Raw genomic sequence first — 25,747 nt, forward strand, 5'->3', positions numbered from 1 at the left:
GCACGCGTGGTTGTTTCTGTTTGGCCAGTCCCTCTCCTTCGCTGTCTCCCTGCCTCTGTTTTTGTCTGCGTCTGTTGATGTCTCAGCAGATCTCCTGTTTGCTCTCGCTCTCTCCCTGAGCCTGAGATTTGTATTTTGATTTCTCTCTGCTCCCTCTCTATTTGTTTGTGCGCTCGGCTGTTTATCAGTGATTTACAACCAGAGACAGACTCACCACATATGGGTCCTCTGCTGCCACTTGAGCTCAAATCCATTTAGTCTGACAAGTTGATTTTAGCGTGGTTGAGCTCTGGAGACGCCGATTTGTAATCAAACTCTCTTGGCTGGTGTAATTAGGCTGAGACAACAGACAGAGACATATCAACAGAGAAACATTTTCCACGCATATTTCGGCGCTGTTCATCCATTCTGGTTCTTATCTCAAGTTTTTTGAGTCAGCTCAGACTTTAGCTCCAGAGAGACACGGTGAAGGAGATGGATAGGGATTAATAGAGGGAGTAAAGATGGGGAGGGAAGGAGGGAGGGAGGCCTGGCGAGCAGCATTGGTGGGGGTTGGGTAGTCGGTCATTCTTGATGTTTTACAACATCTCAGTCCCTCTCTACCTAGTTTGTGTGACTGCTGGGGTTGTGTTTTCTCATTCTTCCGTCTGCTTTCCTCACTAAGGTTTCCAATAAGGCAAATTCCTATCAAAATCACATGTGCTGTGGAAGTTATAGCTCTGCAGCGAGCAGGAATTCGTTGTGTATTTGTTTTATTCCCCTCCTCTGGAGGTGTCCTAATATCTTTTCTCCCTCTCCTCGCAGAGCTCGGTGCAGGACTGGGGGGAGGAAGTTGAGGAAGGAGCCATCTACAATGTGACACTGAAGAGGGTTCAGATTCAGCAGGCGGCCAACAAGGGAGCAAGATGGCTGGGGGTGAGTAGAGGCCTCACTGACGTCTCACACTGTGACACAGCTGATGCTGAGCCCCGGTGAAACGGATTATACAAAACCTTTTCCCACTTTCTCAACCCGTTGTGATAAAAATGGTAAACCCCACAGGTTTATTTATAGTGGAACAGGTTCTAATGTGGAACTTATCATGTGCAGATGGATTATGAAAACAACCCAATGAGTTGTGTGCATCCTCCAGAGCTTAATAAAAGAAAAAAAAGCTAATCTCTATTGTTTGAGACAGACTGCGTCTTTCAACCGAGGGCCGTCTCTCAGCCCTGTGCTCCACCGGGGCTGTTGTTGTTCTAACATCTGAGCTGTAAATCTCTCAGTTCAGACTACACCTTTTACACTGCACGCTGAAAATCAACAGCTTCCCCAGACCGGGGCTGTTCAGCCAAAGCATGTGATTTCCTGACTTCTCCGGCTGCCAACATTGAAACGGCTCACTCCTTTGTACGGCGGTGTTTTATGAAATGCTGCTATGACAAAAAAAAAAGTGGGGGTATTAAAAGTTTTCCCTTGAGTTGTGCAGTTTTTTTTTCAGCGCATATGAGGCATTACTGTTTCCTCCTCCGTGCTGTTTATATCAGCATAATAAGATGTTACGCAGTGTATTATTATACTACACTGAGGGGCCAATTAGAGGTATTATCCCCGGTTTTCTCTGCAACAACTACAAGAATGCAGGAGTTGACAGAAAGTCGGATATATGAGGTTTCGCTGTGTTTGCGAGGATAAAAAAAAAAGGTTTGTTCTACGTTTGGAGACCGGCTCATGAGAGAAGAACTAGCTCGGAGGCTTCAAGACTGTATTGATGTATTGACAGCGATAGAAGCGGCCAGCTCTACTCCATCTAATTAAAACAACATGGCTACTTTCTACAGCAGCAGCAATCCCATCAGCGTATTTACTCCAAACAGTCAATTGTCAGCGAATAACAGCAATTACAATCAGTGGGATTACAGGCTTGTGCTCTGTGTATGTTTACAGTGTGTGTAGTAATTAGCGGATTCGGTTGCAGAATTGGTAGAGTTTAATGTTTTGTAAATTCCCCATCTGTGTGAGTGCACGGCGGGCCACCTCGCACAGATAAATAATCATGTTTGTGCCGTGTCCTGAGCTGTTATCAGCGGGGTTTTGTTGGGGGAACTTGGCTCTGCTGCTGTCCTCCTCTCTGTCTGGAGGGACGGTGGAGGAGGGGCCCGCTGTGATTAAAAGCAGATTGGAGCGTTTCCTGTTGTAGTGAGCTAACTTTACCAAGGTCTCTCTCTCTCTTTCTCTCTTTCCGTGTCTCTGCCACCTCTTCCTCTCCTCCCTCTCTGCTCGTTGTGTAGCTCGGCTCAGTGTGTTTCCTCACAGACAAGAAAGCATAATAGTCGGATACATCTGGACAACTGAGAATGAAATATAGGTCACTGTTGTCTTCATTGCTTCGGCTCTCCATTCATTCACCTGGTCCTCCATTAAATTGTCTCACTCCTATCATTGAATTGTCTGACTCCTGTTGTTTAACAGTTTGGAGCTTACCTGTTCTCAGATGTCAAGTGAATGCACATCACAGGAATGAATCAACGAAATAGGATGTCACGTACATACCTCCACCAACGGTCCCCCCTAAATTCATGCAATCAAGCTGCACCACATTTCACACAGTCATAGATATCAGTTCCCTAAATGTTTCATCAAGATCCAGGGGAAATCTACGAAACTGTCATTAAATGCTCTGTATCGCAAAGAAAGTGAAAATAAATCCTGCCTCTTATCCAAATCGGAACCAAACTTCACCAAGTTTTGTGCTAATCCAGCCATGAAAATATGGCGGATGAAATGAACTACATGCACTCAAAGCCCAAAACACAGACTGTTGGCAGTCACTGCAAAACCTTATTTAACTGTGTACAAATATCCGTGTTCAGGCGGAAGGTGATCGTCTGCCTCCCGGCCACACAGTGAGCCAACTGGAAACCTGCAAGATCCGCAGCATCCGCGCTGGAACGCTGGAGCGACTGGTGGAGACGCTGCTGACGGCATTTGGAGACAACGACCTCACCTACACCTCCATCTTCCTGTCCACGTACAGAGCCTTCACCAGCACACAGACTGTGCTGCGCCTCCTGCTAGACAGGTAGGCACGAGTGAGGTGTTATAAAAAGCCACAAATAATGTACTGACTTTACATTGTTGTGGTTTATATATATATTAATATATGTATATATGTATTTTATTATGCATTCTCCTCATTCTCTGCTGCAGATATGGATGCACTGAGGAAAATGAACAAGACACAGACAGATGTCGAGGATCTGAAAGCAGAGGAGCCATCAGGAAGTGAGATACATTTCTATATATAGACATCTCTGTTAATTTCATATACACAGTCCTCTATCGTTGTATTGTTGTAATCTGCAGTATTTCTAATGTATCTCAGCTGTTCTCCTGTCACTGCCTGCTCTCTAAACACTTTAACTTTTCCCTGCGGTCTCCACAGTGCCTTGGCCTCCATCCTGCGTGCCTGGCTGGACCAGTGTCCTGACGACTTCCAGGAGCCTCCCGAGTACCCCTCTCTCCACAGGCTGATGGACTACCTGCGTATGGCCCTGCCCGGCTCCGAGGCCCTGAGACGGGCGCAGGGTCTGCTGGAGCAGCTGCAGAGTCAGGCCGGCATGGACGACTCTGATGGTAACTAACGAAACATCTTTTATTTCTATTCTCCACAGTAGAGCTTTAGATTCTCATCTCAGGTAGAGAATTCCAAATCAACCCTGTTTACCTGCTTTTAGCTGGTTTCCATGGCAACAGTTCTTTCTGCCTGGGGGAGGAGGAGGAAGTGGAGATCGAGGTCCAGGAGGACTTCCTGTCGTTTGATGCAGACCTGGTGGCCGAGCAGCTGACCTACATGGACGCAGTGAGTGGAGGGAAATGTGCTGGACACAGGGGAGAGGAGGCTGTGTGTGTGTGTCTGTGTGTGTGTGTGTGTGTGTGTGTGTGTGTGTGTGTGTGTGTTACATCGCAGGTTACATCCCTGCAATGTTGTTACAGTGTTGTCACACTAACATCGGCTTGTTTTTCCTGCTCCAGCTGCTGTTTAAAAAGGTTGTGCCCCACCACTGCCTGGGCTCCATCTGGTCTCAGAGGGATAAGAAGCAGAACAAGCACAGTGCTCCCAGCGTTAGAGCCACCATCACTCAGTTCAACGCCGTGGCGGCCTGCGTGGTCAGCACCGTGCTCAAACACAAACAGATCCGGCCGCACGTCAGAGCGCGGGTCATCCAGCGCTGGATAGACATCGCTCAGGTGGGGTGAAACACACAATTTCAAACCTTCAGTAACAACAGTGGATTCCTGACTGACCTGTGCTGATCTTCTGTTACAGGAATGTCGAATACGCAAGAACTTCTCATCTCTGCGAGCCATTGTGTCGGCACTGCAGTCCAATCCTCTGTACAGGCTGAAAAGAGTATGGGCCTGTGTGCACAAGTAAGCCCCCAGTTTCTCAACTATGCAGATAATCTCAGCGGGTTTCGGTAGAAGAAACAGCCTTTTGACAGAATTCGGATGTTTATGTATTTTAGCTGGTGTGCACGCAATCCTAAGCTAACCTGAGTCTGTGTTCGATGCAGAGACAGCATGCAGACGTTTGAGGAGCTGTCGGACATTTTCTCCGACCACAACAACTACCTGACGAGCAGAGAGCTACTCATGAGGGTGAGTTCTCACTTTATCATGTCTGAGGAATCTGAAGCTTGAATATAAGCTGCTTTCGGAAATCTTCTGGAAGGGTGGTATGTAAGACCGAAAATGTTCAAGTCAGGTGATCTGGACATTTTCTCCAAATGTTTCTGCCAGTCTGAGTAAAATTTAGAGAAAATATCTAAGTGAGCACATGAGAGATTACAGCAGGAAAATCCACATGAGGCAAAATTGGAATTAAAACAACAAAAACAATCAAAATATCTGAGGATGATAAAGAGATCGAACCCAACGCAAATGTCAACTTGGAAAAATAACCAGGTTCTAGAGCTTTGGCCATAAGGGCATACAAAGATAAACAAAAACAAATGATCTCCGCAGCAAAATGTTTACGCCATGTCCTGCATGCTCTTCCCAGGCTCCACCCCTTCCCTGACATGTTCCTGTTGTTGTGAATGTGTGGGACACAGACCAGCTCCTGCTGCATTGTTCATATGTGAAAGGATAAATCTGTTCGCTTGCTGGAGCCCCTGTCTAAAAAAAGCAGTTGTAGACTCAGCATTCTCTGTAAAGAAAATAAATACAGTTTAAACTTTGTAGATGTTCCCGGCTTTTGATCTGTGAAAATCCTGGAAACATTTGCTCGTTCACTCGCTAGATTCTCGAGCGCTGAAGCCTTTCTCTCTGTTCGCCCCACAGGAAGGCACTTCAAAGTTTGCCAGTCTGGAGAGCTGCGCCAAGGAGCACCAGAAACGCACCCACAAGAGGCTCCTGCTGCAGAGGGAGATGGTGAGACAAAAGTGCTTTAACAACCAGTGCCAGACGAATTAATGTCTTTTCAGAGCTCTGTCATTTCAAACAACACATTCCTTCAAAGCAGTGTACTGCAAAGTGAGCTCAAGCCGCTCCAGTAGGATGAAGCCACGTGGTTAACATTGTTTACCCAATGCACTTTGCGCTGTACTTGCATTAAGCCTCTGTTGTGATTTACAAGCTCTCCTCGCCCTCTCGCAGTGGAAATAAATCTCTGACTTTATTATGTGGCATCGCAGTGAATTTACTCGGCCGTTAAAGTAATTGAATAACTCTTTCCTCACAGGGAGCAATGCAAGGAACGATACCCTACTTGGGGACGTTTCTTACCGACCTGACCATGTTGGACACGGCCCTGCCGGACCTAGTGGAGGTAGGAAAAACAACTCCCCCAACACCTGCTGAGTGTGTGTGTGTGTGTGCCTGTTGGCAGCTGTGTGCGCCTTTCGATATTGGAGAGGGTGTGTGTGTGAGAGCTTACACAACTCGGCAGATCTGAGAGTCTGTCTGTGTAACCACCGTCAGAAAGCTGGGCTCCAAGTTTCCGTGTGAGTGTGGGGAATTTTGCCGGCCCATTTCTGGAGTGGCCCACCTAATGCTGTTTGTCTAAGCGGCCGCTGGTATGTGATGTTCGGGGTCTGACAGCGTGCTCTTTGTGTCCTCCGCAGGGTGGTCTGATCAACTTCGAGAAGAGACGCAGGGTGAGTGCAGCTGCAGTCCGACCCCCCCCCCCCCCCTCCTCACAGGGTTATATGTACGACAGTTATCACACGATGAGCTCGTCAGACCCAATCTAACGAAGGTGGTTTTCTCTCTCTGTCTCTGCAGGAGTTTGAGCTGATCGCTCAGATCAAGCTGCTTCAGTCGGCCTGTAACAGCTACTGTCTGTTTGCGGAGCCCAGTTTCCTGCGCTGGTTTAAAAACCACCCCCAGCTCAGCGAGGAGGAGAGGTAATGAGCACTTTCTCTCTCGCCATCGCACCATTACCCATCAGATAATGAGCACATAAGAGTTTGAGGTCATGGTCTGTTGGATCCATTGTTAAGAGACGCACAATGGCAGCTTCTTTCTCCACGTTGTCCTCGCCTCTCCCTGCTGTTCTTATGTCACGTCTTCACTCCCCACCGACCCCTCGTACTTGTTGTCGTTACTCTGTGACCTCTCTCCCTTTTCTCACTCTTTTCGTTTTTCTCCTTAGACTTTCTCTTTCATTGAACCTTTCTGAGATTACACTGTTCCTAAAGCCACTGAGCACATGATTCGATAACGGTTCTTATGTTAAGTTGTACTATTCACGTTCTTTCTTGCAGCTACTCTCTGTCCTGTGAGATCGAGGGGCTTGGCGATAGCAGTCCGACTTCACCCAAACCTCGAAAAAGCATGGTGAAGAGACTCAGCCTGTGAGTACATCAGAGCACAGATGTTCATTCTACTGTGAATGGATCATATTGAGTTGAAGATACTTTTCCTCGGCTCGGACGTGTCTCACTCTTATATTCATGCCCTGCATGTCTGTGACCTATTCACTTTTATTGTCTGATAACTGTGTCCCTCTTCTTCTCAGGCTGTTTCTTGGGCCAGACAATAACTCAGCCCATTCTCCGGTCAGAGAGATGCCGCGATCGCCTCCCACTGGCAGCTCAGGGGAGAGCATGGACTCCGTCAGTGTGTCCTCCAGTGACTCCAGCAGCCCCTCAGACAGTGAAGGTCTCACGCCCACGACTCACACCTCCGACTCCCAGCAAAACAAGGTGGGTGGTGACATATAACATTAATCTATTATTATTAATCTTCTTCCTTTGTATAAATCATTTGATCCTAATTTTAGTTTGCCCCCGTAAGACTCGACTGGAGCCAACAGATAAAAGTAGGCTGTAGAATTAATGCTGGTTAATTTATAATCTTTATCTGTTGATTAATGGTCCCAGACTGGATCTAATAGATTAAACAGAAAGAAGATTAAAGATTGTGTTGAGTTTAAAACCCTAATAAAATATATTAACAGAGTAATTTACATAACCACCAACTTGCCCAACACGGGAAACATAACATTATATATACTGAATATCTGTAGTTCAGCTTTTTGTTAAGTTAGAGGTGAAAGTGGGCCCAGCTGCAGACTTTCCAAAAAATGATGTCCTTTCTGGAAATATAATGTTTTAATAATAGATGATTAAACACCCTGAACCTATTCTGCCACTAGATGATTCTGGTGAGGAAAATGAAGATCAGTTGTTGAACTAATTCATCAAAACATAAACTTGTGACACATGCTAATCACAAAAGACACGTTTCTAATGGAAATATTTGATATTTTCCCATTTTTTACTTCCACCAAGGAGGATAGGTTTCACCCCTGTATGTCTGTTTGTTATTTGGTTATATTTTAAGCAATATTATGCAAAAAACTACTGTTCCCTAATCATGAAACCTGGAAGGATGAGTTGTGGGTCGCAAAAGAACCCATTACATTTAGAAGCAGATCCAGATCACGGGGGCAGTTCTATGTTTGGTTTCTCAGAGAATAATTCATAGACCATAATGACAATAAACATGGCATGTTCAGGGGACGGATTGTTATGGGTGAGTCATTTGGGGCAAATCCAAATAAATCTGGGTCTAGTGTTATCTAAATATTGTTTCATAAGGGGACTGTTGGTGGAGACATGCGCTCTCCTGATTGTCCTTCTAGTTGTAAAAAATAAATGTCATTTGTGAAGAATAAGATAAAGAAACCAGTATTGTTTATGTGACATTTTGTCTACTGATGCCCAAAATAGCTGCACATCAGATTGTCAGAGATTCAATCTTCGCTGTATGTTAAAATGATTTATGAGTTAATGTTTCCATCTCTCTGTATGTGACCTCCCTCTCGTCTCCTCAGCTTTCAGAATCCTCCTCGTGTAATTCACTCCACTCCATGGACACCAGCTCGTCGACAGCCAGTGTCTCCATGACCCCGGCCTCTCCCCTGCCGGGGCCCGCCTGCACCCACCGGCGCTCCCTCTCGCTCACGCCCCTGTCCCCCAGTTCCCCGAGCCAAACCCCAACGTATAACACCCAGGCCCAGGACGCCTGCATCATACGAGTCAGTCTGGAGCACGGCAACGGGAATCTCTACAAAAGCATCCTGGTGAGTAAATTAGTGTTTGTGTTGATTGTGTAACACTGTTTTTCGTTAAACCCTGTATGACTTCATTTTCTTTCCATCCTTTAAATAGTTGACCAATCAAGACAAGACCCGAGCCGTCATTTCCAGAGCAATGGCGAAGCACAACCTGGAGGTGGAGCCGGGGGAAGGATACGAGCTGGTACAAGTCATCTCTGAGGAGAGAGGTAAAACACGGGTCTGCTGTCAAATTGAAGCTTATTATTTTTCCTCCTGCTGAATCCTCTGAGGTTCATTACAATTCTTGGATGATCAATGGGAGGTCTCTTTTTAAAACTGTGTGAAGCCTTGTTACTCAGATTACATCATAGACAGTATATAGAGATTTAGGTTCAGCAAACATTGCTGCTGCTTTATGAAGCAAAAAAATGTCATCATAATAATTTAGTGAAGTTCCTTTTCTAAACCTGCCTTGTCCTCTGTTATGTCCAACAGAGCTAGTGATCCCAGACAACGCCAATGTCTTTTATGCCATGAACACCTCAGCTAACTTCGACTTCCTGCTGCGGGTGCGGGGCACAGCAGGTCGGCCGGTCCAGTTGCGGAGCCGGTGCAGCTCCACACTCCCGCGGACCCAGCACCGCTCCAGCCTCTCGCTTCGACTCAGCAAAGTCACGCTGTGACCAGACTGTCGTGGCCCAGCAGTTCGCCCTTATACCCCTGACCCAGGACAACACAGAGGGCATGAAGTGGATATTAGGGGTTGGGTTACGGGAGCCTCTGCAGAACAAAATGGACTTGAGGAAGCGATGCAGGATTTTCCACAAGCATCAGATTGATCCCAATGAGCTATAAAACTTTTGAAGGAGCTTCACCATGACTCTTATTTTGATCCTCCTGAACAGTGCCATCCCTTTGCCCCCTGCCTTAAGATAGACCTTGGATGTGTAATGGACTGCTGTGCCAGTGGGACTATGCTTAATTTTACTAGTGATGCCTGTGATAGAGTGATACAGCGACCCCTAGTGGCATTTGCTCTTTACGACGACAGGTTTTTTGCACATGTGGGAGTAGCCAAACTCCTGACCTCCAACAGTATTCTGAAATGTTCTTCTTCTTGTCCTGTGACGCCTGTTTAGCTGAGTAATAACTGTTCTCGTTAAAGAAGAGAAAGCAGAAAGAGAAGGTGGATCAGAAGGAGAGATGGACTGAGTCAGTCCTGTTGCCTTTATTGATGACTGAGTGGACCTCTGACAGTGATCTGAATGATATTGATGAACTGATTGACAGGAGCTGTGATGTCATTATTTCCCCCTAGTTGGACATGTGGACCCGCCATGTCTGCCCTGTGCACAGTGTGCACAGTGAATTCAGCCCCTCTCATATTGTGAGCTGTGTGAAGAATGCTGCGTTGTTTTGCGCTCGTTCTGATTGGTTCCAGTACTTGGTTTTAACAAGTCCTCCACGCAATGGCCTTACCAGCCCTGTCTTCAGGGCGCTGAGATGCAATTTGTGCTGCTGTACCCACTTGTGCTTGTTTGAAGAAAAAAAAGAAGAACAGGTGGACAGGAGAGGAAAGGAAGGAAAGTGTCGCACTGAAATGGAAAGCACCGTTCACATTGTGTCAAACTGATGCACACTCGTACCTCTCTGCCCTTCATTATATGAACTACAGAGCTGCACTTGTCCGTTGGTCGGAGATGCCGATGTGAATACATAAGAATGAGTGGCTTTGTCCCTCTTCACAAAATGAATTACTATTTTTTTGTATTTTTTATATGTTTTTATTACACAATTCAGGCCAGAATAGAAGCCAGATTGGAGACTGATGGAGGATTTTAAATGTTGTTGAAGTCAGAAAGTGTCATGTTTTAGCCAGTGCAAATTTTTTACTGTGATGCATTTGGAAATTATTTACCTCTTCAGCTCATTATACTCACAGAAGCCTCCTTATGCAGTAAAACCCCCTTTATTTGTCCCATGGTCAAACCCCTTATTTCCAGCACCAAATCACCAACACTCCATCAGCCGTTCACATGTGCAGGTTAACGCTCGTAGTTTCTACAACGTCACTCTACTGTGCCATGATTTCGTGCAACCAGTTCAGGCTCCTCGGTTGATATCACAATGAGCTGTTTCGCTGTCGCCCCGATCGCCTGTCTCCATGCAGCACTTCATTTCCAAACATCCCCCCCAGCTCCTGTGTTCTTCACTGCCAAAGACTTTTCTTCTACCTGAATAAATAAATTATTATCATTATTATGATGATTGTCCTGTGTGTTTTTGATTTCAGAATAGAATTCAAAATCCTACTCCTCACAACAAAAGCCCTTTAATAATCAAGTCCCATCATGTATTAAAGAGCTAATTGCATTGTATTATCCCAAAAGATCAATTTGCTCCCTAAAAAGATTTTCTCACAGATGGTCACCCACATTGAGTTTGGGTAAACTGATAAACACCCTCTATCATGTGATTTTTAACATTCAAATTACATTTTTAATGTACATTTATTCAACCAATCAAAGCTCTTCTCATGTTCCCTGTGCAGCTGTGGCTGAATGAAGGCAGCAGCTCTCAGCCTCTGTCAGTTTCCCCTTGTATCCTGATGGACAACATGCTCGGTCCTGTCAGGATTGACATTGTCGATGAAAGGACCAGAGGCTGTTCTGGACGCAGCCCAAGTCATTTTGCTGAGTGGAAGACATTTCTGCTGACTTAAGTGCAGCAGTCATGACCTTCCTTTCCTGAAGTGAAGTTTGCCGTGCTAGTCAAACAAAATAATTTAAAGTTTATTCCGTCAAATTTGGGATTGAGCAGCACTCGCTGTGTGTTGCATGTTCACTCCATATTTACATGAGATTTATCTGGGTACTCCGGCTTCCTGCCACAGTCCAAAGACATGCAGATTAGGGTTAGGTTAGTGGGAGACTCTAAATTGACCGTAGGTGTGAATGTGAGTGGGACTGGTTGTTTGTCACTGTATGATGGCCCAGTGATACAATGGCGACTAGTCCAAGGTGAACCCCACCTCTCGCACAATGTCAGCTGGGATTGGCTCCAGCTCCCCCTGTGACTCTCAAAGGAGAAGTGGTACAGATAATGAATAGATGGATGAAGGATGGATGAAGGATGGAAGGATGGATGGAAGGATGAATCCTTGTTTTGCCTCCTTAGGACTCAGATGTTTTACTCGGATATAAGTTGTTGACGTGAAAACACTGGTTCCTCCCTGCATTATTTATAATGAGGAAAGAATTTCTCTATTTTCAGAAACCAGGGTCTTTGGCTGCTGTCATCAGATCTTTAATCCATTTAATTTTTACACATTTTTGTTTTATCGATTTCACAGATAGTGGGCAGAGAAGAGGCCTTTAATCACCTTCAGCTTTTTATTGAATTTGATTTCATGGCACTCAGATTTTCACTCAGGCACTGACGGTGTTTGTTATTGAGCTTCAACAGGTGGCTGCTCTGCATTAAGTGCTTACTTGAGGGCAACAAAAGGCTTCTGCTCCCGTGGGAGTGCACATTTGACGAGCTGGTTCATTACAGTGAGCCTCGTGTTACAGCCGTACACGCACAGATGGATGGTCTCTCACCAACTGAACAAATAGACCCAATATCAGCTACATATAACAATAATGAGGACATTGCTTGTTCAGTTTATACAGTATAAGCCCTGTCTGATAATTTGATAGCCACACAAAGAAGACAATAGGTAATTCTGTTAGTGAGAGCTGTACAGAGTAAAAGGTTCCCTTACGAGAAACAAAAGCAAGTAATAAACTCAGCAGGCCTTCGGGCCGACCTGAAATAAATAATGCAACACAACACTGAAGTTGGAAATAAGAAATTGTGTTTTGCTTAAAGCCACGTTGGTCTGCTGCCACATCATACTTTGTGACATCTGCCGACTCTGCACTATTCTCATATCATCCGTTTTTTATAAACAGGCACTGCAGTCTTTAGAGGATATCCGCAGCCGTGTGTCACAGTCAGGTCATCAGGTCACTGACACATTCGAAATGTATCAGTCGACTCAAGGTTCCCGGTTTGTTTCCTCTTGTAGGCCTGTTAAACTCTGAGGATAAACAAGGTCACATCAGCCACTGATAGAATCTGTAGCATTTATGCGAGTTATGTATAACACATGTTTCTCTAATTCTCAAACTGATATACAGTGCATCTTGAGTAGGGCTGAACAGGTTCGACCAGGGGCCAACTCTGTTAACATGGGTCAGTGGCAGTACCAGCAACTACCAGGTACAGTGAAAGATATATATATATATATATATATATATACATATATACATATACACATATATATTTTGTCTTATATTGATTTATTTTGGAATTAACCTATTAAATAAAACAAGTGCCTTAAGGATTAAATCTGGGAGCAGACTGGTTGTTATAGTGATAATAAGAATGATATCCATAGATGGTATTGCTATTAATTATGTTATTATTGATAGCAATAACTGTGCATGCAGGAGGCCCAGAAAAGGCCCGGGGGCCAGTATCTGACTACCATTAGTCGACAGCTTCACCAGACCACTACATTCAGAAACAGCTCTCGACTTCACAAGTCTTCAGTCTTCCGTTGGCGAGAGCGAGCTCAGCAAATTCCCTCTGATGCATGTCAACATGAAAGGGTTTCAGTTCTGAGGTCAGTGTGAGAGTCAGATCACGAGTGTGTGCGGGAGGTGCTTGTGCTGGACGCAGTGGGTCAGGCTGCACTGACTTCGCCTTTAGACAGAGGGATGCAGCTGCTTATAATCCGTAAGAGCATTTGAGTGGGCCACCAGATTGTTTATGTAGCCCATTGAAAAAGAGCTGGCACAAATGTGTGTGTTGAGGGGGGAGAAGGGCGAGTGCAGCTTACAATCCATCTGTCCCTGTTTTCAAACAACTCAACATGGCAGACAGTGAGGGGAGGGAGCTGGGACAGACCTGAGTCCTACGGATTCCTTTAAAACGAATCATTTGAACATCTTTGATGGCTCAGTTGACAATAAGCACATCCCGACACAGATTAGAAAATTAAAGACTCTTTTACTCAACTTTAACCCCAGCGTTACTTGGATCTGTCTCATGCAGCCCTGTGAGGCCTTTAGACGTGTTTTCATTCACTGAACACAAGGACTGAGATGGTTAGAATATTAGGGACCAGTGTCTGTAAGGTGGCAATATCTTCAAAAAGAGCAAAAGAGTCATATTCATTATTAATCTGTCGATACGTTTTATTAGCCTCTTGTTCTTTTCAATTTTTGGATAAAAGACAGAATCTCTAAAAACAGAAAATAAGTCGGTAACAAAGGATTACCACCTGTGCTACACCAGAGAGTCACACAGTTGAATAAAAGACAGTTCTCTTTTTAAACGAAAGCTTCTCATGTGTTCATGAAGCTCCTGTCATCGTTCTTCCATCATCCCACAGACACTGTATTTAACACATCCCAACTCGTTGTATTGCCTATGGTTCCACTCCTCCACAGACAAAACACTACCGACCTTATTATGTGCTATTTAACTTCTGTTCATATTTTAAACCAGACATATAATGATAGAACATAATTATTCAGTCCTATGACACATTTCATTTGTATCCAAATGTGAAGTGGAAAAACAATCAGAGTAAGTATAAAGATAAACTAGGGCTACGTTGTAGCACTTGCGGGCCCGAGCACCCGCACGTTGAAGCCTGTTGCGGTCGGTGGAGAGAGCGATCGATGACCAAGCGCACATCATCGATCGAGCATGCACTTCTCCACGTTGCATGCGTTTTGCGCTCTGCGGCAGTAGGTTTGCCAGTAGGTGGCGCCATCACTATTATTACGCACAGACATATAGATCTGTTCAAGTAGGCGCTCTGATGTAGCGTGAGAAATTTTGTGTCAATTGGACAATGTTTCCGCAACTTAATTTTCACACTGATCAATAGGTGGCGCTATGATCCTGAACTAATATTCATATATGGAGCTGTTCTATTCAGGATTGTGATCATAGGTCAGTAGTTTGGAGCCGGTTGGATAATGCAGAGTGGATTAACAAAGTACTTCCTGTTTCCTGGCGAATCAGTAGGTGGCGCTATGACACTGAGGAAATATTGACACATAGAGCTGTTCAGGCTTGGACTCTGACCATGTGACAGAAGTTTTGTAGTGATAGGACAATGCACAGTGGAGTTATGATAACATCGTGTCCTTTGGCGAAGGAAAATCCTTCGCCGCACATCAATGTTTACACGGTTTGAGGAAACGTCACAATTCTGACCATGATCTAATGACTTGACTGATCTGATTTGAGCTGTATATTGTAAATCAGCCAGGAGCAGTTCATCAAAGTATAAAACATGTCACTTCCTGTAGCCACCAGGGGGCGCTGTAATTTCAAGTCATAATTTCTGTGTAGATGTCATCAGGATGGCACCCTTGTCTTACATGTCTAGTTTGGACTCGATTGGACAATGTATGTCCGAGATACAGAACCTCGTGTTTTGATGGCGTTTAATCAAACTCAAGACGCCACGCCACGGTCACACGGTGTGACGAAAGGTCAATCTCTTAATCACTTTTTATCTCCATCTTGTTGTGATGGCACTGATCTTAATTTGAAGTTAATCTGATGAAAGCCCTGGGACAAGTGCATCAAGTAAAAATGTGGAATATGGAAAAAAAATGGCCACTTAATCCAAAATGGCGGCCTCCCTGTTTGGTCAAGCATACCTATCCAAGATATTTTTTTGTTTGTTATGAAACGACACATGTCCCGATAGATTTGTATAAATGTCGGCCATCGTAGTGCCGGGGTTGCCCTATAGGGGGCGCTGGTCAGTTTTTTTGCCACGCCCATTTCTTAAAACCATATGAATATCTTCAGGGGGGGGCTGTTGTTACACACATGTAGTTTGAGAGAGATAGAATCATGAACACTGAAGTTACAGCAATTTCGTGTTTCACGGCGAGTTGATGAACTTTAATGCCACGCCATTCATATGGCGTTTGACGAAAAGTCACGGTAATCTTATGTCTTCATTGTCAATGTCTTGGGACCCATTTGATACAGTTTGACATGGTTGAGGTCAGTGGATGAGGAGAAATTCATCCAAGTGTAAGACAAGCAAAAAACAAGACATTTCCTGTTGCCACCAGGGGGCGCTGCGGTTTTAAGTCATCATTTATGCATAGATGTCATCAGGCGGGGACTATTGTCTTACATGTCTAGTTTGGACTTGATTGGAACATGTATGTCCGAGATACAGATGCCCGTGTTTTGATGGCGTGTAACCAATTTTTAACGCCATGCCACGGTCACACGGTGTGATAAAAAAAAAATCCCTCAATCATTTTTTATCTCCATCTTGTTGTGATGACACTCATCTGAATTTGAAGTTGATCTGATGAAAGCCCTGGGACAAGTACGTAAAAGTAAAAATGTGGGATATTGCCAAAATGGCCACTAAAAGCAAAATGGCGGACTTCCTGTTGCGTTTTTCATAATGCTCCATGAGACTTTTTTTCATGACTGGTCACGATACACCTATATCCAGATTTTGATGAAAATCCGTTATGTGGAAACCTAGGGGCTGGTTCCAGGGGGCGCTGTAGAGCCATTTTGCCACGCCCAATTCCAATTACTCCAGAATACTAAAATATCCGCAGACCTTGAATTTCCTGCAAAGTTTCATAACTTTTTGAGCATGTCTAGACCCTGAAAAAGCCCCCCAAAGGGAAATAATAATAATAATAATAATAATAATAATAATAATAATAAAAATCCTTACAGATTCAATAGGGCCTCTCACCATTCGGTGCTCGGGCCCTAATAAAGAGTTCGCAAAAGAGCTTAAACTTGAACATTATTGTCTTTGGTTACAAAGATACAAACATGAAAAGCAGGTAAACTTGGTAGAACACAAATAAAAGTCAGACTTTGGTTCATACATTGACAAGAAAGCCTGAAAATCCTGACTCTTCTTTGAAAACAATCAAACAGAAAAGCCGTAACCTCAAACGTTTAACAATGCAACACTCACTCGCTAAGATTTAAATATATCAGTTTGGTTAAAGGTAAAACTGCTTTTGCACTTATTTTTGTTAGTGAGAGCAATGGAGGGCAGATGTCTGAAGATGATGATTTATCTTCATTACTTACAAAGGGCAGCTAGCGGAAAAAAAACATATACCTGTTCCCTTTGAATACAAGAACCGATCAGTAATATTTCCACCAAAAATCTGAGACAGTTTGCTCTTTTGTGTACAATACAGTGCTGGAAAGGAAATGGCTGTTTGAATTATATATGACGAAGAGCCAGACACTGTCCAGTCGTCAAATTTCAGTAAACATTTAGTTCTTATGATGACTCACAATGTGAAGCTTATTTCTTAGCCTATAACAATTTTAGACAATTTCAACATAAAATAACTACTTGATTCAAAATTGAAGTTTTAGAGATTTCTAAATTGACTAAATTTCCACCTTAACACGGAGAACAAATGACTAAGATGACCATCGGCCAGGTTTATATAAACCATGACTTGTGTAATTTTAGAGTTGCTTCTACGTTCCAGACACTGAAGAAACAGGAACTTAGCCGACAGCTGCGACTGACTGGTGTGAGACATAAACTAAGACCAACAACAAGAAGGCGCTAACAGCCTCTCAGATGTTCCACTACACCAAAGAGCTGGAGGTATTTTCAGTCGTTCTTCAACAGCCAAGTTCGCTTCATCACTGAGATACGACAGTGAGAAACCATATGAGCAACAGATAAGGCTTTAATGGCTCACCATACTCAAGGTTTGGGAAATTTAGCTGACTATACCTTAAACAAAGCAAAACAACACAAATACAGCGAAAAACAAACTCATCTGAATGCATTGTTTACATTTTTCCCCGGGAGTAAGGACACGTCACCAGTGGTGTTCACTTCAAATCTACATACATGACGGGTACAAGGTATTTAAAAACACTTCTCAAAGTGATGAAGTGAAATAGAATAACAACAATTAGTAGAACAAATGTGCAAATCATCACCTTTGAAACATTCTTTTCTGGAGGGCTTTTCTATTGCACTGTATTAGGTTTACAGATGCTCCTTTTCCCATGTCAAGTGTGGTGTGCCTCAGGGGTCAATTTTAATTACAATTTTGTCCTCATATATATATATATATATATATATATAAGCTAGTCATGTTTTGATCAATTCAGAAATTTTGCAAATGCTAGAGCCATTTTAAATTCAGGGGAAGCAGATCGTTTCATCTCACTATAGACACATTTTTGTTACGAACCAAATTCAACTTTGAAACGACTAGATTGCTTCAGACTGTCCTTGCTTCTAATTGGAACTAAGAGGCTCAATCAAATTACATCCATTTTAGCCTCTTCACACTGGCTTCCTATTTGTTTTAAGATTGATCCTAAATTATATTTTTGTCCTTTCAATCCCGTATGAAGCCTTTCAATCCTCAGGAAGTCTTCTAACTGTTCCCAAGACCAGGTTAAGAGACAGAGATTTTATACTCGGGGCCTTAAAGGTCTGGAGCGACCTGCTCAAGGAAATGTTGAAGACTGTCTGATTCGTCTTTTAAAGCGTACTTCTCTCGGAGAGCTTATTTTGCCGTAATCGTTTATATATTTTAACTCACTTCAACTTTTTAGTTTACTCTTCTTTTTTGTAAATCACTAACTAACTGTGTTTTAAAAATGTACTTTACACAATATTACTATTTATAACTAAAGCCACAAATAAAACCTGGTGGCTCAATGTAGTGATCATAGTTAAAAACCTGTTTGCTGTTCTGATAAGTGATTAGAAAACCAAAATATTCCCCAGCACACTTCAGGTGTAAGGTAGGCTGACACTCTCCATGTGGACCACAATGTATCTGACCGACAACTTGTTGTTCAGTTTTTTCTTTTCATCTAATTTCAACAAAAGTAATTTTCCTGTGACACTGTCAATGTTATTGCAGACTATATGAATATATCTGCTGCTACCTAACATATGGCATCTGTACTTTCAAGTTTTTGCTAAAAAAACCCAGTCTAAATGCTATTTGAGTCTTGAGGCATACTGTGCCTTAAAAACAGTACGTGAAACTTTACATCCTCTGGTGCCGTGGAAAGCTGAGAGACGCTGTAGATTACACTCGAAAATGTTTCCATTCAGGGCAAAGTAGGAAAAAGGGCGAAGATGTTGGTGACGGTCAGACATGTTGTATCGCCAACTCCTGTCCTATGAAGCGGCGCAGGCGCTCCAGATACTGGCTGTATAATTCAATGTCATTGTGTCCCGCTCCCTCGACCCAGAGAGGCTCCACGGCCTTGGGGCAGCGCTCGAACAGAGCCAGGCCGTGGGAGAAGTCGATCACCTCGTCCTCGGTCCCGTGGATGATGAGCACTGGAGACGGGATTTTGGACACTTTCTCAATGCTGAAAGGAGAAATAAGGAACAGATTAAATGTGACATCAATAAAAGTTAGTGAAATATATTAAAAAACAGATAAAAAAAATTCATCTAGGAAGCTGTATATTTTTCTGGACTGCAATATTAATTTGTTCTGAGCTATTAAATATTTATTTGATTTAAAAAGTAGATAAACATTTTAATGTTTATTGTAACAGCAGTGCCATATGTGACAGTGACTGCTAGGGTTTTATTGCCTCTGTGCTGATAAATGATCATGTGCCAACCCAACCATCTATAGCACAGATTTGAAAACAGATTGAATGTTACACAACAATAAATATTTGGAGTTCACAAATTTGGTTTATAGATGTTATCAGTAAAAATTAACATATTTTTTTATAAATTACATACACACATGAGCCGCTGCCAACTGCCCTCTTACTCAATTTGAACAACAGACACACACCAGAGCCCCTCCTAAGATCACTGCACACACACAGTGGGGCATTCCCTGGTATCCTTCCACCTCTGCTCCTCACCCACTTGTTCCCTTAAGGCTGACGTTGGCAGCGACTGACCTTCGTCAGACTCAGCCACTAAAACTAAACTGACAAGGAGAGCAGGAAGGATAGAGCCAGGCTAATGATAGCACCACTCTGAGTTGTTATTGTCTGGCCAAGGGAATTGTTTTGTGTCCAAGGATTAAAAATACAATGTTACAGCACAGAACAGGTAACACTCACATTACAAGTGACTTACAAAATCTCAGAGTGTAAGTGAACATGAAGCGTTAAAAAGAAGCTCTGTAGGATACCGAGTCAAAAGTACGGACACTCATCACCACCCACCTGTATTCTGGTATAGGACAAGTTCAGCAGTCACTATAGAATAAATGTTGTTTGCAATCGTTGTAAACAAAAATGGATGTTAATTACCTCAGTCAAGGATATGGTTTCACTGTCTGTCGGTTTGTCAACATGTTTACACAAAAACTACAGAGTGGATTTCTATGAAACTTGATAGAAGGATGGAATATGAGCCAAATTGGACTCAGTGACATTCTAGTTCTTTTTAGTAAAGACTGCAACAACACAGTTATTCTGCTTTCTATATCTTGTATATATTCATGTTTTGTTTTATATTTAGTTATTATTATTATTTATTTTTTCTTATGTGAGGTACTTATTGTGTTTTAAGTTTTATGTTCATTGTATGCACCTATATACCAAAGAAAATTCCAGGTAGGTGTAAACCTTGGCAATAAATACTTTCTGATTCTGAGTCTGATTCAATTTATTTCAGTGTTTGTTTATTAATATGATAGGGTATAACTTTGGTCCCAAACCTTGCCCGAGTAATGTACCTCTACTAAAAAGGTCACTGTTGTATATAATTATTACGAATATCAGATCTTTGTGCGGCAAATGACACATTTAGTGAAAAATATTATTACACCTTTCATCAATACAAAAGTTCAAGAAACAGAATTTCAAAACAATTCAATATAGGAAAGTGTCAATCATTTTATATTTGAGGCTGAGAAGGAGGCTTGTTGAAAAACAGACCAACATGTGCAGAGACTTACTTGGGGAAAGCGTCGAAGCAGTAGGTTTTCTTTGTGTCAGGAAAGGCCACTCTCATGCCAGACGTTAGAGGGGAGTGAAGAACAACGGCAGCACACTCATACCGCGACGCCAGGTCTACAGTAGGAACTGTACCGATGCTTTGTCCATACAGGATTATATTCTCTGGGCTTATACCATACCTAGTTAAAACCAAAGAGACAGAGAACACCTCATAAAATGGGCCTAAAAAACCTAAAAGGGATAGTTCACTGAAAAAATAAGATGCACACATTTTCTGCTCATCACTATGACGATGGATGGGTTGGTGGAGTGTGTGAGTCTCACAAAACACTTTCAGAGTCTCAGGGGTAAACGACGTTGCAGCCGAATCAAGACAATTGAAGTAAATTGGACGACTTCTTCAGACATAATAAAACAGAAAAAAACACAACCCGCCGCGGGTGATGTCATCCAAGGGACAGTAAGCCACCACACTGCCCCTACTGGTCAAGTGCAAAGTGCATGTGGCGTACGCTTAGCATTAATTTCGGAGGACATGCACAACCGACGCTCCAAATTGACGCAGGATGCACAAAGCAGCCATCATGAGCACACATACACACACTTAAAGGTCCTCTGATATCCTCCTCAGAGCCGCGTCACTTTAGCGCACACACACACACACACACTCACACACACACACACTCGCCGAAGGGCATCCGTGTCCGCTAGCATCACTACTTCCAGTAGTGGACTTTAAGGCTAAAAGCATGGTGTATATTACCTCATTTTGAGTTTAATATGAATGTCGAGGCTGTCAGACACTCTGATGACACCACACCTGCAGTATGGAGGCATGTTGTCTTATTTTCTGTTGTTTTATTACGTCTAAAGAAGAGGTCACCTTGGATGCAACACTATTTACCCCTGAGACTCCTAAAGGGTTTGGTGGGATTCAAACAGTTCACCCCCCCCCCCCCCCCATCGTCATAGTGGTGAGTAGATAATGAGTGAATTTTCATTTTTCCTGTGAACTATCCCTTTAAATCAGCAAAAATATACAGTGGCAAAATAAAAAAATATGACATTTTATTGACAATATACCCAAACATAAAAGCATCTCTATCAACTCTTAGTTAGCGATCTTTAGTGTTATGTCCTCTCAGGGTTAAAGCCACATTAAAGTAGGTGCGCTAATGAGACACGTTATCGCACCACAACATCCTGAAGAGACATGTCTCTCCCAATCTCCGCTCTCCTCCATCAATCTCACTCTTTTTAATTCCCCTGGCATCTGTTACTGCTCTGATCTCCCCTCTTCATCTCAGCTGTCCTAATCACAACTACTGCTGCCTTCATTCACCCCTTCTTCACATCTTAATCTTTATTTGACCCTCCTTCTTCTGTCTCCTTTCGTTTTTCACTCCTTCTTTTTCTTCTCAGAAACAATCTATCCACATTTTAACATGGTGTGATTTGCGCCTAATCCAAACAATGTGCCCTTCTTGGCAGAGGAAGATGAAGTCTAATAAATCATCCCCCTGAAGGACATATATGGGCCAATTATATCATCTCTTACCGTGTGCGCAGGGCATGCCAGGCAGCGTCTATGTCTGCATAGAGGTTCTTCTCAGAGGGTTTGCCAGTGCTGACTCCATAGCCGGAGTAGTCGTAGGAAAAGATGTTGCAGTTGATGCGAGTGCCAAGGCCGATGTAGAAGCTGCTCATCTGGCCGAGGTCCACTGCATTACCATGAGAGAAAAGCACTGTAAACCTAAAAGGAGAGACATGGTCAAAATATGGTCCAGTAGATATAGTTTTCTAGGGTATAGCCTGTACACAGTCTAGACCAATGTATCATATTGGCAATGTCTACACTTTATATTGCTGCTAAATATGCAAATTATATCCTTTGCATCAATATTAGTCCTTTATATAAAATCTAAACTATACTATAACTTCAAAAGAATACTAGTCATATGCTTGACCGAAAGTGATATGAATCATATACTGAATATAAAGATATAATGCCATTCATCTCTATATACAGTCTATTATATAAACATTGGACATACTACTGGACTTATGAAGCAGAAAATTATATTATATTATTAATATCATATTCAATCACGGATCCGAGCTGGTAACTAAGTTGAATAAACAAATAACAAAACCATAAACAAGCTATTTTCAGGTTAAACAAAGTGTGTTACTTGCTGGACTATTGGTTTACCACAACACAATGAACTCACATAAATTGTCTTTGACTTCAAGACATTTTGATCAACCTGAGAAGTAGCATATCCACCATAAATGCAGGGTAGTCTAGCCGTGGCCTTTCAATCATGAATGCATGTTGTGCTCTCCAGAGAAACCTGATCTGTTTTCTGCAACCTGACTGTTTTGAGATCCTCTGTCAGTGGGTCTGTTTTTCAACACACACACACCGCCTTTGGCTTCGCTCTTGGCCTTTCCACTGAGAATGTGGCCCAACAATGATTCTGCCATATCAAGTTGAGATTGGATTCATTTTTGAGTAATAGGAAATAGACATTAACCTATACGATGACTGTAACATAAGCCTATCCATTTCTTTTTAATCTATTTGGTAAATGAATCAGCAGCTGTGCACAGTATCAGGATTGGTGTCCAACAGACGTCAATACATTTATCTCGCAAAAAAGGTGTTTAACGCTATTTACCAATCAAAGACAGTAAAGTCAGTGACAAACCCACAGGATGGAAACCCACATAGCGGAACATGTTATGTCTCTGACTCACTGGACACTGATATCGTTATCATGAACCAGAATCCCAGAACACACGGGAAAGTCAACATTCAAGTTCCTACAAATCACATGAAGAGAGATAGAAGAGACTGTTAAAATGGATGGCATAGATGCACTAAAAACCAGAGAGGAAATCTTAGAGTCAGCTGAGTCAACAGAGAAGTAACGCAACAGGTCAAGTAAAGGAAGTAGACATGGATGTGTGTTCGAGAAGATTGACAAGAAAAGAGGGCGTGGAATCACTCCAGAGGAAATGTGACATGGTCATAAAATGAATGAGAAAAGTCGAGCAAGGCAAGATTAACAGTTAAACACGTACATACATAAAGAACTGATAAATCACCCACTGACGAGGAAGGTAAACCTTTCAAACTCCCTACCTGGCATTAGGGACACAGCGAATGTACATGCAGCCGACTCTGTTCCCCCGGCTGGATCGAGTGAGGAACACCTCCGTCATGTCCAGCTCCCTCTGCGTGTACTGATACTCTGCTCTCTCCAACAGGTGAAGCTTCCATCTACCTTCCACATCCCCGGACCCTCCGCTTCCAGCAACAGATGCTCCACTCCGTGTCCGCGGGTTCGATGCCCCCGTTGCCCCCGTTGGCCCTGTTGAGGCAGGGCCCGCCTCTGGGTCGGGGAGGAACGTGTAGGTGGGCTCGGGAGGTAAGAAGGCGAGCTTGGCCGCGATGCGGCTGGGACATGGCGGGCAGCAGAACAGGCAGCAGAGCTCGCTGAAAGAAAGGCCATTCATCCTTCACTGTGCAGGAGGAGGAGGAGGAGGACAAGAGGATCAGTGTGCTGATGCATCCACATCATCCCAGTGTTTATATAATCAGACAATTATTACAATGAAATGTACAGGGTTCCCACAACACTGGCTTTGTTACATCTCAAGACTATGTAGACTAGAACTAGGCGATATCAACGTCTATAATTATCACAATGTAGTTTTCATCAAAAGCAATATAACAAAAGCTTAATAGTATTTATGCAAAAAGAGGACTTATAACACATCATTTGTAAAATTTGTTTAGTTGTTTATCAAGTGTTTGTCTTTGTTCATAAAGAATAATTTAAAACCACAACTGACTGAAACAAAAGTCTGTATTGAAACTTTGTCTTTAAACTTAAAAGAAATAATAATGTGACATTTATTTAGATAATTATTAATCGATTGATATGAAAACTTTGATCACAATATCATTTTTGGCCATATCGTCCAGCCCTACTATAGATATAGCTGTATAGCATGAAACTGTCAAATGGTAATTATCTTTATTTTCACTTAAATAATTTATCAGGTAATAATATTCAACATGTTCTGTTGACAGGTTCTTAATTGATTTATAATTTCATTGTACATCAATGTCTGAAAATTATGGAATGTGTCATTATTATTTTTGTGCAATTTGATAACTTGATGACTTGTGATAAACAAAGAAGCAGATGAACGTTATTGTTTGACATCTAAACCTAATCATGTGTGTTGGTTAAACTAAATACGTTGTGTACAGTTTTTTTTTACAACTATTAACATCGTTATCCCCGTCACTAGGATTTATTGTGTTTTAGATTCTGAAGCACATGACATGGATCCGACAGCAGCAGATCTACCTGTTGAACCGAGGAGCTGAGTGGGAGTGAAGACGAGCTGAGCGAGAACACAGAGAGAAAGACTTCCTCCTCCTCTTCAGCCAAACACAGGATCCCGTGGAAGTGTCCCGTCAGCAGCTGACAGAGGGAAATGTTATTTACTCAGTTCCTGCTGTGGTTTCTGTGAGCTGCCTGAAGTCCACGTCACGTCCATGTTGTTTAGCACATTCGACGCCCTGGACGTTTGTAGGGAACCGACGAGTTTCTCCGTCCGTGTTGTTGACCTCCAAAACAAACTGTGGTCGCTCCTCAGGTGCAGTCAAACCCTCTCGGTGATTCTCCCTGGTCCACAGACGAGTGTGAATTAACAATGTCGGTGACAGCACGACTCGTTTGCCCGGACAGAGACGTCTGTATGTCTGCGTTTAGCAGCTAAACGCTACTCGGGCTTTAAGCTAACCTTCGGACATAAACACGGCTCAGATCCGCAGAAACTTCGCTCACTGACTCCGAAATTAAAAAACAAAAACGTTCAACCTACGTTCGTGTACGTCCGTGATTCCGCAGAGGACGGAGCCGCCGTGTCCTCCTGACTCCTCATTTAAACTAATCCGTGTATGTCCGGTGTTTTCCGACTTCTCCGCTGTTTCACCGCACCCGGAAGCGACAGCTGACAGGATGTCATGTGACGCGCTCCCATTGGACAATGAGGGGAAACTTGTTATCGCTCAGAGTGACGTATGGACCAGCCCGACATGTCTGAACTTCATTGTTCTGTCTCCTGTGAAGAAAAGAAAGGTGACATGTCGCAGTGACACTTGTTAATGAC

General features: G+C 43.0%; 2 protein-coding genes across 2 annotated transcripts in view; one reads left to right on the forward strand and one right to left on the reverse strand.

Annotated features, from left to right (window-relative positions):
• Window positions 1–10,810, forward strand: part of rgl1 (ral guanine nucleotide dissociation stimulator-like 1) — a 21,626-nt gene extending 10,816 nt beyond the window's left edge. Inside the window, exons 2-18 of the mRNA XM_053430197.1 lie at window positions 805–915; window positions 2,853–3,061; window positions 3,190–3,264; window positions 3,425–3,615; window positions 3,717–3,841; window positions 4,015–4,230; window positions 4,310–4,413; window positions 4,557–4,641; window positions 5,326–5,415; window positions 5,726–5,812; window positions 6,108–6,140; window positions 6,268–6,389; window positions 6,750–6,839; window positions 7,004–7,190; window positions 8,324–8,572; window positions 8,661–8,775; window positions 9,044–10,810. Of these exons, the coding sequence (XP_053286172.1) occupies window positions 805–915; window positions 2,853–3,061; window positions 3,190–3,264; window positions 3,425–3,615; window positions 3,717–3,841; window positions 4,015–4,230; window positions 4,310–4,413; window positions 4,557–4,641; window positions 5,326–5,415; window positions 5,726–5,812; window positions 6,108–6,140; window positions 6,268–6,389; window positions 6,750–6,839; window positions 7,004–7,190; window positions 8,324–8,572; window positions 8,661–8,775; window positions 9,044–9,231 (2,277 nt within the window). The 3' untranslated portion in view covers window positions 9,232–10,810. The remainder of the gene's footprint in view (window positions 1–804; window positions 916–2,852; window positions 3,062–3,189; window positions 3,265–3,424; window positions 3,616–3,716; window positions 3,842–4,014; window positions 4,231–4,309; window positions 4,414–4,556; window positions 4,642–5,325; window positions 5,416–5,725; window positions 5,813–6,107; window positions 6,141–6,267; window positions 6,390–6,749; window positions 6,840–7,003; window positions 7,191–8,323; window positions 8,573–8,660; window positions 8,776–9,043) is intronic.
• Window positions 10,811–16,399: 5,589 nt separating this feature from the next.
• abhd17ab (abhydrolase domain containing 17A, depalmitoylase b) lies at window positions 16,400–25,603 on the reverse strand. The gene is made up of 5 exons (XM_053430213.1): window positions 24,940–25,603; window positions 23,703–24,082; window positions 22,113–22,307; window positions 20,554–20,733; window positions 16,400–18,991 (listed from the first exon to the last, which is right to left on the reverse strand). The coding sequence occupies exons 2-5, from the start codon at window positions 24,074–24,076 to the stop codon at window positions 18,766–18,768; spliced, it is 975 nt and encodes a 324-aa protein (XP_053286188.1). The 5' UTR covers window positions 24,077–24,082; window positions 24,940–25,603; the 3' UTR covers window positions 16,400–18,765.
• Between the last annotated feature and the right edge of the window lie 144 nt (window positions 25,604–25,747).

This window comes from Pleuronectes platessa, chromosome 9 (assembly GCF_947347685.1).
Source record: "Pleuronectes platessa chromosome 9, fPlePla1.1, whole genome shotgun sequence".
NCBI classification, from domain to species: Eukaryota; Metazoa; Chordata; class Actinopteri; order Pleuronectiformes; family Pleuronectidae; genus Pleuronectes; species Pleuronectes platessa.

Coding starts and splice junctions, on each gene's coding strand:
- abhd17ab (XM_053430213.1), bottom strand. CDS start 24,076: ATGAATGGCCTTTCTTTCAGCGAGCTCTGCTGCCTGTTCTGCTGCCCG. Junction 22,308..23,702: donor CGCTGTGTCCCTAATGCCAG/GTAGGGAGTTTG, acceptor CTCTCCTTTTAG/GTTTACAGTGCTTTTCTCTC. Junction 20,734..22,112: donor TGGCATGCCCTGCGCACACG/GTAAGAGATGAT, acceptor GGTTTTAACTAG/GTATGGTATAAGCCCAGAGA.